Raw genomic sequence first — 13,735 nt, forward strand, 5'->3', positions numbered from 1 at the left:
CAGCATTACAGAAGTCTTGAAATTAGAGTATGCCTTCCAACCTTCTGTTTCAAAATCATTTTGACTCTTGCAGGTCCTTTGCATTTCCATATAAACTTTAAAACCAATTTCTTTTTTTAAAAAGTTCTGGAATTTGTATTGGGATTACATTAAATCTATTGGTCAATTTGAGGACAGTCAACATTTTAATAATAGTTTTGTAATCCGTGAGCACATTTTAGCTCTCCATTTATTTAGTTCTTTAATTTCTCCTAGTAATATTTTGTAGTTGTAAGTGTTTTACGCATATTTGGTTAAATGTATCCCTAAGTATTTCACAATTTTGGTATTATTATAATGGTATTTTATTTTATTTTATTTTTATAAATGGTATTTTTAAATGAATCTCTTTGTGGCTAGCATACAAAAATACAGATGATTTGGATGCATTGGCCTTGGATCCTGTGACCTTACATCTCTTATTAGTTTTATGGGCCCTTTTGTGGATTCAGATTTTCTATGTAGAAAATCACGTCTGTGAATAAAGACAGTTCTGCCTCTTTATCTCTATTCTTTATACCTCTTTTTCCTTTTATTGTCTGGTGCACTGGCTTGAACCTCCAATAAAATCTTAAAGAGAAGGATGTGCTATTCCATAAATATCAATTTGATAAATGTGTTTGGTAGTATTATTAAAACCTTCTCTAACTTTTTAAATTTTTGGCATTCTATTAATTTCATAGTGAGGGGTGTTAAATCCCCAGCTGTAAGTGTGCTTTGTCTGGTTCTCCGATTGTGTTTGGTGAGTATACATTGAGAATTCCATGTCTTCTTGATGAATGGATCCTTTTGTCGTTATGGAATACCCCTCTTCATGTCTGGTAATATCCTTTTCTTGAAGTTTTTCTCATGCTTGCTTCTTGCACGATGGATGTTTTTGCCGTCCTTTTATTTTCGTCTCTCCGTATGACATTGTATTCAAGGTCCTTTCCTGGAGGCAGCATATAGTTGGGTCTTGCTTTTTTTTTTTTTTTAACTTTTCTTTTGAAATAATTATAAATTAACAGAAAGTTGCAAATAAATTTACAGGGAGGTTCTGTGTACCCTTCACCCAGTGTCCCCACATGTTAACATCTTGGGCCAATGCAGTGTAATTCCAGCTCTAAAACATTGACATTGATTCAATCCACAGAACTTACTCAGATTTCTCTAGTTATACATATACGTGTGTGTGTGTGTGTGTGTGTGTGTGTGTGTGTATCTTTATCACATGTGTAGCTTTGTAACCACGGCTACCACACATCAAGTTTACAGTCATCACCAGGGGATGCCTGGTTCCACACCCCTGTCCCTACCACCTAGCCCTAACCACTAGCAAATGATAAATCTCTCTTCATCTTTGTAATTGTGTTATTTTGAGAATGTTCTATAAATGCAAACATACAGCATGCAACCTTTGAGATAGGTTTTTTCATTCGATATAATTCCCTTCAGGTTTACCCATGTAGCACATATCTTGAGTTCCTTTGTTTCATTGCTGAGCAGTATTCTGGGGCATTGTTTTTTTTAACCTGTCCATCTGTGCATTTTAATTGAAGCATCTCCTCCATTTACCAATAACCATCTTGCTGTTTGTTTTCTAGGGGCCCCACCTGTTTCTGTCATTGTTGCTCTTCTCCTTTTTTCCCTTTCATCTTGCTTTAAGTAAATCAAACATTTTTTAAATATATTTTTTAAAGATTTTATTTATTTATTTGACAGACAGAGATCACAAGTAGGCAGAGAGGCCGGCAGAAAGAGAGAGGAGGAAGCAGGCTCCCCGCTGAGCAGAGAGCCCAATGCGGGACTCAATTCCAGGACCCTGAGATCATAACCTGAGCCGAAGGCAGAGGCTTTAACCCACTGAGCCACCCAAGCACCCCCATTTTTTAAATATTTGACTTCAGTTCTTCTCTTGGCTTTTTAGCATCCTTCTAGATTATTTTTTAGAGGTTGTTTTAGGGATTCCCATATCCATCATTCACTTAATACAGTGTACTTAGAATTAATGTTACTGTCCTTTACATAAACTGTACAAATCTTACAACAGTAAGATTCCATTTCCCAGCTCCATTGTCCTTTGTACTACTTTTGTCTTCAATTTTACATTTATATACATTATATTCCCCACAATACGTTACTATTTTAATGTATTTTGTTAAAATAACTTAACAATTCCTCTTTGTTTATACGGAGATATTTTTCTGTGTTGATATCTTAATGCTGTGCTGTCAATCATAGACTCCGATTTTTTGACTGAGATTTAGACATTGTAGTTGATTAAAAAATAATTTGAAAGTTAAAATATAATTGATGTCACAGGGCTTAATTATTTTTTTTTGTCTGATGCTAGTTATTTTTTTAAAGACTTATTTATTTAAGAGAAAGAGAGAGAGAGAGAGAGAGCATGTGCCCAAGCAGGGGAGGGGCAAAAGGAGAGGAAGAGAGAGAATCCTCAAGCAGGTTGAGTGGTGAGCACAGAGCCCAAGATCATGACTGAGCCGAAAATAAGAGCCAGCGGCTTAACTTACTGAGCCATCCAGGCGCCCCACAAATTATTTTAACATCACTTTCCTCCAGCTCAGATAAATCCCTAATCATCATTTCTTTATGAAAAGGAACATTTAAGTGATATGCACACCAAAAAAAAAAAAAATCAGTTTTCACAAAAGTACCAGTTCTAAGATCCTAGAAAATATTTAATGAAGTGCCAGGAAATATCCACCCCTACTTCAAAGGCCTAGTCTTACATAAAGCTCCCAGAAAGCATAGAGCTTACAGAAAACTCCCTTAAATTTCCTCTGTAATTGGATGTTGAACTAAAATTTTTGAGAGTTAATTTCCTGGGGCTATATCTTCACATACTTAGGGAATATTAGTCCCTACTAGTTGTCAGTGGGTTATTACGACTGCATTGTTTATCAGTCATTGTTCAATAGGAATAGCCTGATTTGAATAAGGACACAGGATATGAGTCACATCCTGCAAAACCCCAAGACACACAGATAATCAACTTTGAATAAGGGAATAAGACTACCTTTAGGTCTATCCTCATCCTCCCACTTTCTGCTTCATATTGATTAAGATAAAGTAGAATTGCTCAGGCTTTCCTTTAGAGGGTTAGCTAGAGATAAATAGAGAAAAGGAGTCAAGTTTCTATGTTAATATTTTTCTCTTGGAACAACTATATCAAATTGAAATTTATCTGTTTCTCTCTATCCTGATCAAGCCAGATTCTTTCTGGTAGTTAAGGAGAACACCATTATTTTTTCAAAGATATGTTTTCTCCATTGGCGTGGAATATACTACTTTTTACTGGAATGCGTTAGACAGTAGTACTGTCTTATTGGATTTGGCAGACTTTCCTCCAGAAATCTGGAAAAATCTCAAATTCCATCACTCTAGTTTTATCCCTGTCTACTGCCTTAGCCTTATCTCCTCAATACTGCAATGAAACCAACCCCTTGTTGTCTCCTGTTTCCTCCACTGAATGTCTTTGTCTTCATTCTCCATCTGTAAAATATTATAATCCTTCAAATCTCAGCTCCCAAAAGAGATTTCCCTCTAATCTGCAAGCTGACAGCAATGTCTCCTTCCTTTAAATCTACAGAAGTCTATATATTTCTTAACACAGAGAGTTATTTGTTAAAATGTCACATACCCTAGTTTATTAATAAGCTGCCTGAGGGAAGGGCTTGCTTCATGTTCATGTTCATGTTTCCCACAATATGCAGGTAGCGTATCTTACCTCAAAGACAGGGATAGATATCTGTCAAGCAATCAATTGATTAAGATAGTCTAATATGCTTTGCAAACATCTCTAGGACATTCAGCAGGGCTAAGCCTAAAGTTCATTGTGGAGTCAAGGCCCGTTTTGAGGGACTTAAGGAAATCATGCACAGAATCAGACAGGACACCCCCCCGTGGGAATAGATAAGTTGTTGGGTGCATCCGCTGCTGGCAACTTTTGTCTGGAGTGAAGAGCTTTCAGCGCAGTTTCCATCACGGCATCTTGCTTCCGTTATAATGTTTTGCCTCCTGTTTTGTTTATATGAAAGACTACAGTCTTGTCTTAGAATTTCTGGGTATTATGAGTACCTTAGGGAAATCTGATTATAGAGATAGTCTACTCAACAGTGAAGAGTTTCAATTTGTTTCTATTGAGTTTTGTCAATTCCGAGTCTCAGCTACCTTTGTATTCCAGTCCATTGACTAGAGCCTCCTAGCCAGACGTTGAGGCATCTGTTTCTATAGTCTTTGGAACTGGAAAAGATAAATAAGAATGTGCGGGAATTATCTGTATATTTGCTAACCACCAATTTAGATCTAAATAGACTCCCTCTGTTAGGAAGACTAATGAATTCCAATTCTCTGAAATATCCTTTGCTTTTAACAAGCAAGATGGAAGGTATCTAAAGAAAAAAGAGAGAGAGAAAGAGATACACAGAGGGAAAAGCTGTGAATAATGCCACCAGAGAACCAATTATGTTCACCAGCTGGCATTGAGAAACTTGTTTCCTTTGACAAAAAAAAAAAAAAAAAAAAATCAGTTTTAGCCTCAGACTTCTTTTTGACATTGTGTTCTTTAGGGCTGAATAACAGATGCTCCCAGGCACCCCTTAATATATTAGAAAAAAATTCTTAACACTTGTTACATGTAACATGACAAAACAATGGGCAGGAAGAGAAAAATGAGCTAAGGCATCAATCTGGCAGTTAATAAGAATCAACTGAGTAAAATAATAGTCTCTTCAGCCATGACTGAGTCAGTGACACATTCATGACCTGGTGTGACAGACATTTAAAAAAAAATAATAACAACTGATCAGGACATTTCATTAAATTAAATTTCATTAAACTTTAATGAAATTTAATTTCCTTAAAAGTATATTTGCTGTGAAAGAATGGTTACAAGCTATATTTTCCAGTAGGACAAACTACATTTTGAACCCGGTCTCCGCCTCCCCCAGTTTGTGGGGAACCCTCATCGGTGGCAGCTAACCTAGAACTGAGCCCTTTGTGCTTTAACTGGGGAGACAGACCCCACATCTTCCAGTGTCAATAAATCAAAGTCCGGTTCAACAGCATGACAGTTCAGAGCAAGAAAATCAAATCTAACTAAATAATGCTGATTTTAAAAACATGATTTCAGAATGTCTCCGCTGGTGAAACTTGGAAGGAAATGGTGTCTCCTCAAGGTTCATTCATGTTGTAGCATGTGTCAGAATTTCTTTCCCTCTTAAGGCCGCATAATGTTACTTTGTACGTATAGACCACATTTTGCTTATGTATTCATCTTTGATGGACACTTGGGTTGCTTCCACCCCTTAGCTATTGTGACTAATGGTGCTGTGAACATGGATGTGCAAATAACTGAGTCTCTGCTTTCAGTTCTTTTGGATTTATACCAAAGAATGGAATTGCTAGACCATATGGTAATTCTATTTTTAATTTTTTAGGAACTGCCACTATTTTCCATAGCAGCTGTACCATTTTATATTCCCACCAATAGTGCACAAGGATTCCAATTCTTTACATCTTCACCAACACTTATTTTCTGTTTTTGTTTGATTTTGTTTTGTTTTGTTTTAGTAGCCATCTTAATGAGAGTGAAGTGGTATTTCACTGTGGTTTTGATTTGCATTTCCCTAATGATCAGGGATTGTGTTAGCCGGCTTGGAGTGCTGTAACAAGTACCATAGACTCTATTTCTCACAGTTCTAGAGGCTGGGAAGTCCAAGACCAAAGTTCATAATTTGATCCATAGCAGGGATATTGAGCATCTTTTCATGTGTGTATTAGCCATTTGCATATCCACTTTAAAGAAATATCCATTTTGGGTGCCTGGGTGGCTCAGTGGGTTAAGCCGCTGCCTTCGGCTCAGGTCATGATCTCAGGGTCCTGGGATCGAGTCCCACATCGGGCTCTCTGCTCGGCAGGGAGTCTGCTTCCTCCTCTCTCTCTCTCTGCCTGCCTCTCTGCCTACTTGTGATCTCTCTCTGTCAAATAAATAAATAAAATCTTAAAAAAAAAAAAGAAATATCCATTTTGAAGTAGGGTCATTGTTTTGTTTTAATTTGTAGAAATTCTTTATAGATTCTGGATATTAACTCCGGATCAGATATATGATCTGCACATATTATTTCCATTCTGTGGATTGTCCTTTTACTTCTTGAAGCTGTCCTTTACCTTTAAAGCATGGAAGTTTTTCATTTAGCTGAAGTCCCATTTACTTTTTCTTTGGTTGCAGTGATTATGGTGTCATCAACCGCCTAATTCAAAGTCACGAAGATCTACTTTGTTTTCTTCCTTTTTAGAAACGATTTATTTATTTATTTGAGACAGAGAGAATGTGTGCACATGCAGTTGTGGGGAGGGAGAGAATCCCAAGCAGACTTCCCACTGAGGTTGGAGCCTGGCATGGGGCTCTGTCCCAGGACCCCAAGATTATGACCTAAACCGAAACCAAGAGTCAGCTGCCTAACAGACGCCAGGCACCTCTCCTATGTCTTCTTCTAAAGTTTTACAATTTTAGCTCTTACATTTAGGTTTATGGTCCATTTTGAGTTAATGAGTTGATGCTTGTACATGGTGTGGGATATTCCTTTTAATTCCTCAGGACTTAGCAGTTTTAGAATGTTCTTTGGTAGATATGAAAAAATTAGTAAGGAGCAGGTTTTTTGGTTTGTTATTCTTAGGGGTCTTCTAAAAAAATTATTCATTGCCAATATGGGGAAATCACATCTATATCATCAAAAATACACTTCATTTACATGAAGCTCATTCAGTCTGTTTGATAAGCAGAGAAATCCAAACAGAAGGTAACTTAACAGGAATGGCTGCCAAGAGCAGTTGCGATAACACTCATTGAAATATTATGAATAATATCTTAATTACAAATGAAAGCTTGGTCTCATCTTTTTAGCCCAGAATTGGCTAGGCTACATGTCATTTTTTAGTTTGATTAATGGCAGAGTAACAAATTAGGGTAGGAAAGGGATTAGCAAATCCTTCAAGATGTCAGATGTAGTCATGGTGCCATTTTGTCATAGATACTATAGTAAAGTTCACAGTGACAGGCATGTGTAAATAAATAGGAACCGAGAATACTCAGATTTGAAGAGTGAAGGCAATACTTTCAAACTCAACATATTGAGTTAGATTTGTTTTTTTCTCTGAATTATCATCGTGTTGAATTGGACTTTTATTTATTGACATTCTAAGATTTGGTACAGATTTTCTCTTTGCCTTGCAGGACGCACAGAACCAAAAATTGAAGACAAGTATATGGTACCACGAGGTAAATGACATTTCCTTCTGTGCATGCTGGACCCTTGATCTTAACCTGTTGCAAAATATCATTATTCTAAGGAATAGATATCTTCTTTGTGTTTGCAACTTAGCTTCATAGATGTGCAGCAGACGCAATTTATTAGAATTTGTGTAAGATATATGGCCATGGTTTCTGGTTGGGGTACCATCTTTAGGAGCTGGGAGGAGAGTCCTCTCCCCTAACAGTGCCAACAAGCAGATCAGTTGGGTTATTCACCCAAATCCCTCTTCAGTTCTTTGGTGAGACTGACATTGCCCCCCCTTTTTTTTTTTTAAAGATTTTATTTATTTATTTGTCAGAGAGAGAGAGAGAGAGAGCGAGCACAGGCAGACAGAGTGGAAGGCAGAGTCAGAGGGAGAAGCAGGCTCCCTGCGGAGCAAGGAGCCCGATGTGGGACTCGATCCCAGGACGCTGGGATCATGACCTGAGCCGAAGGCAGCTGCTTAACCAACTGAGCAACCCAGGCGTCCCGACATTGCCCCTTTTTGATAAATTTCTTTTCTGGCCACTCCTTACAGGTTTGGGATGATGAGTTTTTATCCTGGAACCCCAGCATGTTTGATGAGATTAGAGAGATCTCTCTACCTCTGAGTGACATCTGGGCACCTGACATCATCATCAAGGAGCTGTAAGTGTACTGGGGTATATTTCCATGGGGTTTAATACTACTTGGACTGTTCAGGCCACTTGCTCTTACTTTTAGTTATTGCTGCTGTTTTTTGGTTTTCATCTTGAAGAGGATGACTTTGGGAATATTCAAGTTGGAAGTACCATGATTTGATGTCATCTAAGATACAGATTGGATTACAAATGCTTGAGGTTACTCATGGATTATGTCTGTCTTTCAAGAGCACCAAGTGAATTAACTTTTGAGACTCTGATTACTGAGTCCATCTTTGCCAGGGTGAATTATGTCATGGGAAATGTGATTCTTATTTGCACTTCTAGGTGAGTCCTGGGTATCGTGGTCACTGCCATCTTATAATCAGTTCTGCCTGTGGATTGAAATGGGGAAGACCCTTTCTGTAACAGCGAGGTCTCTTGTGTTTTACATAGTGTGGACTTCGAAGGATCACCCAACCTTCCGTATGTCTATGTGAACTCATCTGGGACCATTAAGAACTCTAAGCCTATCCAGGTGGTCTCTGCGTGCAGTTTAGAAACCTACGCGTTTCCGTTTGACATCCAGAACTGCAGCCTGACCTTCAGTAGTGCCCTGCACACAGGTAAACTGGGAGAGGCACAGTCTGCTAGTGGGAGACACACTGCCTGGGTTGGCACACACGGGTGACATTTGGTAGTGCCATCAGCAAGGTCATTGTGTTCTTGCACGTCATTGACTCTTTGCAAATCTCAGTGTCTTCTTACATTCCTTTGGCTTCTGTTGTCATCCCGACTAAATCCTGTGCTGTGCCTAGCTCACCGCTGCTGTTGGTTTGGGAATACAATATTTGACCTCTGCTGCCTCTGAGAAGGTTATAGAAGTCCTAGGACCGGGGCCAGCATTCTACAGATAATGGAATACGAACTGTAAATTCACAGCTCGGTTTCGTTTTTGTTTTTCTTTTGTTTTGTCTTCCTGCTAAAAAGATTTTATTCCACATCGCTATCCCTAATTCAAAATGGTTATACTGAACCCTGTCTCGGTGAGACTGTACATGCAGGGGCAGGAATAAAGGGAAGAATTTGAATGGGGAGTTGGAAAAGTAGGTTGTCATCAAGGCCTGTCTCTGTGGGGGAGTCACTTGCTTCTGTTGTTGTCAGTGCACGACGTCAACCTGGCCTTCCTGAGGAGCAGAGGAGACATGAAGCATGACAAGAAGGAATTTTTGAACGACAGTGAGTGGGAGCTTCTCTCTGTGTCCTCATCGCATAACATCCTACAGAGCTATGCTGGAGAGTCTGCCCAGATTCAGTTTCACGTAAGTCCTCCTCCCTGTCCCGGCTGCCCACTTCTCGGCAGTCCTGGGCCTTCTGTGTTGGGCTGAGGAGTCTCTGCTCTGCTGCTTGTTCTCACTTGTGACCATCCGAGAACAGATGACTCTGGTGGCTCTGGACTTCCCCCGGCGTGGGCGTTTCCCAGACCAGAGATTCAGCCACAGGCCCTGGGCTCCTGCTGCAGATATCCCTTACGTGGGTATAAAAAGATTGATTTTCAGGCACCAGAACCACCATCATAGCAGGCATCCTCAAGCCTTTCGGTACATACTGACATCCTCATTCCTAACAGCCATGGAGAGGGAAGAAAAGAAACCCCACATACAATAACAACAACAAATTGGGAGAAGACTGTCTCTTCAGCATTATTGTCCTGTTTTTAACTGAGTCAATTATTAATTCCAGATACAAATTTATAAAATTATCATTATTAGCTTGACTATCTCTAGCAGTTAGCTAACAAATCACCTGCAGGATCCTTGGAACCTATTGGCGGTTTCTGGACCAGAGAGGACAGCTGCTCTAAAATGACTCAGCGATTACCCAGACTTCTCAGACGCGCCACCAGGGATGCACTTGGCTACACTATCATGAGGAGGTTTGGTTCGTAGGAGCTTGGGAGGTGGGTTTAGGACAGTGAAGCCTGCTGGTTTACACTCCAGAGGCAGCCATTCTCCCTTCCCTGATAAGTGGTTTGCAGCAAGTTCATGCAGCTGGTCGACCCATGATTCATATTCATTTCTGCTCTTCCACACCAAGTCAGATAGTGGTGGTGGTCGGGTGGGGAGGAGTCCTTTATGCCAGGTAATGTCTCTGATTGAAAAATAGGGAACAGACAGGCCAGGATTATACCCAAGATGAATTCTCCTGAAAATAAATCTTTTGAATAAGAGGGAAAGTTCAGACTAGACTAGGTACTGTGGTTATGCTGGGTGATTATATGCTAAGAGAGGGTGAAATAAGCTATTCTCGAGGGCACAGATGCCCCTCCATTGTTAATAAATGTTCTGTGTAACTTTCTAGCAAAGCCCTGGTTAAATCAGGGCCTCCTAGAAGTAGCTGTGGTTTGAACCCGACTCCGTATGACTGACTAATCGCAACTCATGCCTTCCCAGTGGTGGGGTTTGGATGTTTCCCTGTTCTGCTTGGTTTCTAGCAAAGCTAGTATTGTGGCTTGTTTGTCCACCTCTTTGTAAGTGAGAGAAAAGGAGGGGAAGAAGAGAAAGCTTTTTTAATTTCAATGAGTTTCTTGGCTAAGAGTAAACACCTCATTAATTTTAAAGATATCAGCCCACAAACATTATTAATGCAGCCCGAATAATGGAGAGCATTAAAGGGAAATGCGAGGGAGCAGCATGCGCAAGGTGGGGCACAGTCACCTAGCAAGCGCGCTGGAGAACGCTGCACACACCATTACCTACGCTGCACGAACGAGACAAACAAAGGCAAGAGACAGGGCAGGTAAACAGGAGTCATGCACACGCATGCGTGCATACCCACACACACACACACACACACACACACACACACTTTCCATAGAGCAGCCATTACTTGTGGTTACACGTCATCCCTTACCCTGAATATTAGTTTGTTTTCTCAGTAGTGGCCAGAGGTTTTCTATTTGGTAGCTCCACTTTAAATGTGATGAACAGAGATGTGAAAGATCATTTAAGGAAAGGAGAAGCTTCCCTGCATCTCATGAGCAATGACCCCCGCCCCCAGCTCTGTTCGCCGCCATGCTGCATCTGCACTTACAGCGTGTATGTGGACGCAGGCTAGAGGTGGACCGCAATAGGACTTCCTGCTTGTGGAGCTTTGCCCTGGGTGGGGGCTGAAGTGGGCTATCTGGCAGGGCTGCCTTCTAGCCTGGCCCTCTAGAACAGAAGAGGGAGGCAACCCTGAGTAGAGTCACAGATCGTGTTTCCTAGGGCGGGGAGCCAGACTCAGCAGCGGTTCCACTGCTCTGAACAGACGTAAAGTGGGTTCAGTGACTATCCCAGTTCTCTATTTCCCTGACCTGTCTCAGCCTCTGTGCCCCCTCCCCCACCTGCTATGTGTACTGTGGCCAGACTTTTGTTCTCTTACTCTCAGTCCTCCTGCTCTGAAGTTAACAACTGACAAGTCCTGGTGTCTTTCAGTAGCCCTTGGGCAATGATGTGAAATTCAGAGCCCGGATTTGTGCCAACATTGGGTCTACTAGGGTCCTGACAGCAAAGGGCCATCTCCCTCTTAATCTAATCACGTGCTGTAGCCCTGTCCAGGCTGCCCAGCAGGGGGTTGGAGACAAGTCCACGCAGGCGGGAAGGAAAATGATCTGTTCTAAACATGTTGTCACTCTGGGCCTGATGTACTCTGCTGCCGTTGGTACTAAATCACATGCTCAGGATGCCTTGTTGGTTCCAGCTAACGGGCAGTCCTATCTGCTGACTCCAGGACACGGGCACTGCTAACACTTTGGAGTCAGGCTGCGTTCCACAGAGGGCCCAGAACACAGGCCCTTCTGCCTCCGGGGGATGTCTGTGTTCGCCTGGCTCCCAGTCCAGCAGCCTTAGGAGGGGATCTTACCTCCAATATGTTATTGGAGGTGCTGGTTCCCAAAAAGCAGCAGGGGAAGCATTTGATTTCCGTATGGCAGCTTTTTGTTTTTTGGGTTTTTTAAGGATGAGGGTAGAAGTGGGAGGAGGTAGGAATAAAAAGTGAGAATTCATTTTGGATGGAAGAGGGTGGACAGCTGTGGGAACTCCTGGGAGCCCAACGCTCAGATATCCTCACAATGAGCAAAAAGTCCATGTGGGAAGGAGGCGGGAGCCGTTTGGGGGCTCCTGGAAAAATGCAGAGGGGCATTTGAGAAAGAAAGTTCCCTCCTCTATCCTCTTTCTCTAACGTAGTTTTTCTTTCTAGATTAGGGTAGAGTGATTTTGTTGAGATGTCTATTGAATGCCGTTAATAAACCTGATAGAAGATCTTTCTGAATTCACCAGATCATGAGAGAGAGCAAGGGAGAGAACGAAGAAAGAGAATTTAGAGTCCTAGAAGTCTTTCCAGGGTCACTCAAGTGCCCCTGGAATCATGAGCTTTCTGCTCATCCCCCCGACCCGTGGTCCAGATCCAGGAAACTCTCACTCCTATGCAAGGATCTCACTTACATGGCAGCAACTTTCCCATTCTTTCCGAATTGGGAATGTTGGGAGGGGCGTGGGAGAGGAGGAAGATGGGCTTCTGTATGAAGCGTGAGTCTGGGCGTCAAAAATTCCAACTATGTCATAAAGACGGTCATGCAAACTTGAGTACTGGTAGGTCTGCCATCAAGGAGGCAATTAAAGGCTAACCTTGGGGCCTATTCCATCTCCAAGGAGCTCTCCACACACACATTCTGAATTAGATTGATCTCTTTCATTAACATCAATAGGCTCCAAATACCTTTGTGTACTTATTATTACCTGGCTTTAATGGATAATGAAATTGTGGCATAATATTGCTAACACCTGAAGGGTGTCTAATGGAGAACACGGACTGAAACTAAAGTGCTTTTTCTTCCCTTTCTGTGGAATTTAAAGGCACCAGCTCCTTTAGTCCATTAGAAGTGATGGGCTCTAGGTAGAGCCAGTCCCACGGAGAGCGGTGCCTCACTGAGCAGGTGACTTTCCTTCCTCCCCAGCATCAGCAGTCAGGTACTGGCTCCAGCATGACCTACAGAGAGGCAGCCCTCAGAGGACCAACCTCACCCGGAGAGCCCCTGTTTGTGCAAACCCCACACTCCCACCTAATTGGAACTAAAAGTAGCGTTACTCATAGACTCAACTCTGTAGAACTCAGCGAACATCTTTTGAGCTCTTATCACGTGCCAGTCTCAGTGGCCCCACTGGGACCACAAGCATGAGTAAAACGGGGCTCCTGGTATCCATCATGGGCCTCAAATGTGGCCCAGGGAGACTTGAAATAATAACCACAAAACTGAGCATTATTTGACACCACGCACCGTTGAAGAGTTTGAACATGTGATCCTCGCATGTCTATGTGATTGGCGCTCAATCATGTTGAGCGTACATTTGGAGTACAAATCATGCAGGTGGGTGATTTGGGGACACAGAGAAGTGAACTCCCCCAGTTCTGAGTAACTTGCCCAAAGGGACAAGGTGACTGTGGAGCCTGAACAGTCTGACTCTGGAGACCACAGGCTAATCCTATATGTAGCTGCCATTGCCACACAACTCAACATATATGTTCTAGGGCATTTTTGGTGTTCGTCACTGTGTTATGGGGTAAGTCACCTGTATTTGTTTCCTAAGGCTTCTATAACAAAGGACCACAAATCGGTGGCTTAAAACAACAGGAATACATTTATTCTCTCACAGTTCTGGAGGCTAGGAATTGGTGTGTCAGCATAATTAGTTCCTCCTGGGAACTCTGAGGGAGAATCGGTTCCATGCCTCTCCCCCAGCTTTT

General features: G+C 41.8%; 1 protein-coding gene across 10 annotated transcripts in view; it reads left to right on the forward strand.

Annotated features, from left to right (window-relative positions):
- The window catches only part of HTR3B (5-hydroxytryptamine receptor 3B), a 46,986-nt gene that overhangs the window by 27,156 nt on the left and 6,095 nt on the right, over positions 1-13,735 (forward strand). For all 10 annotated transcript variants that reach the window (XM_032358623.1, XM_032358620.1, XM_032358624.1 and 7 more), the window contains 4 exons: positions 7,274-7,318; positions 7,870-7,979; positions 8,408-8,577; positions 9,116-9,273. In XM_032358623.1, the coding sequence (XP_032214514.1) occupies positions 7,274-7,318; positions 7,870-7,979; positions 8,408-8,577; positions 9,116-9,273 (483 nt within the window). The remainder of the gene's footprint in view (positions 1-7,273; positions 7,319-7,869; positions 7,980-8,407; positions 8,578-9,115; positions 9,274-13,735) is intronic.

The sequence above is a fragment of the Mustela erminea genome, chromosome 9 (assembly GCF_009829155.1).
Source record: "Mustela erminea isolate mMusErm1 chromosome 9, mMusErm1.Pri, whole genome shotgun sequence".
NCBI classification, from domain to species: Eukaryota; Metazoa; Chordata; class Mammalia; order Carnivora; family Mustelidae; genus Mustela; species Mustela erminea.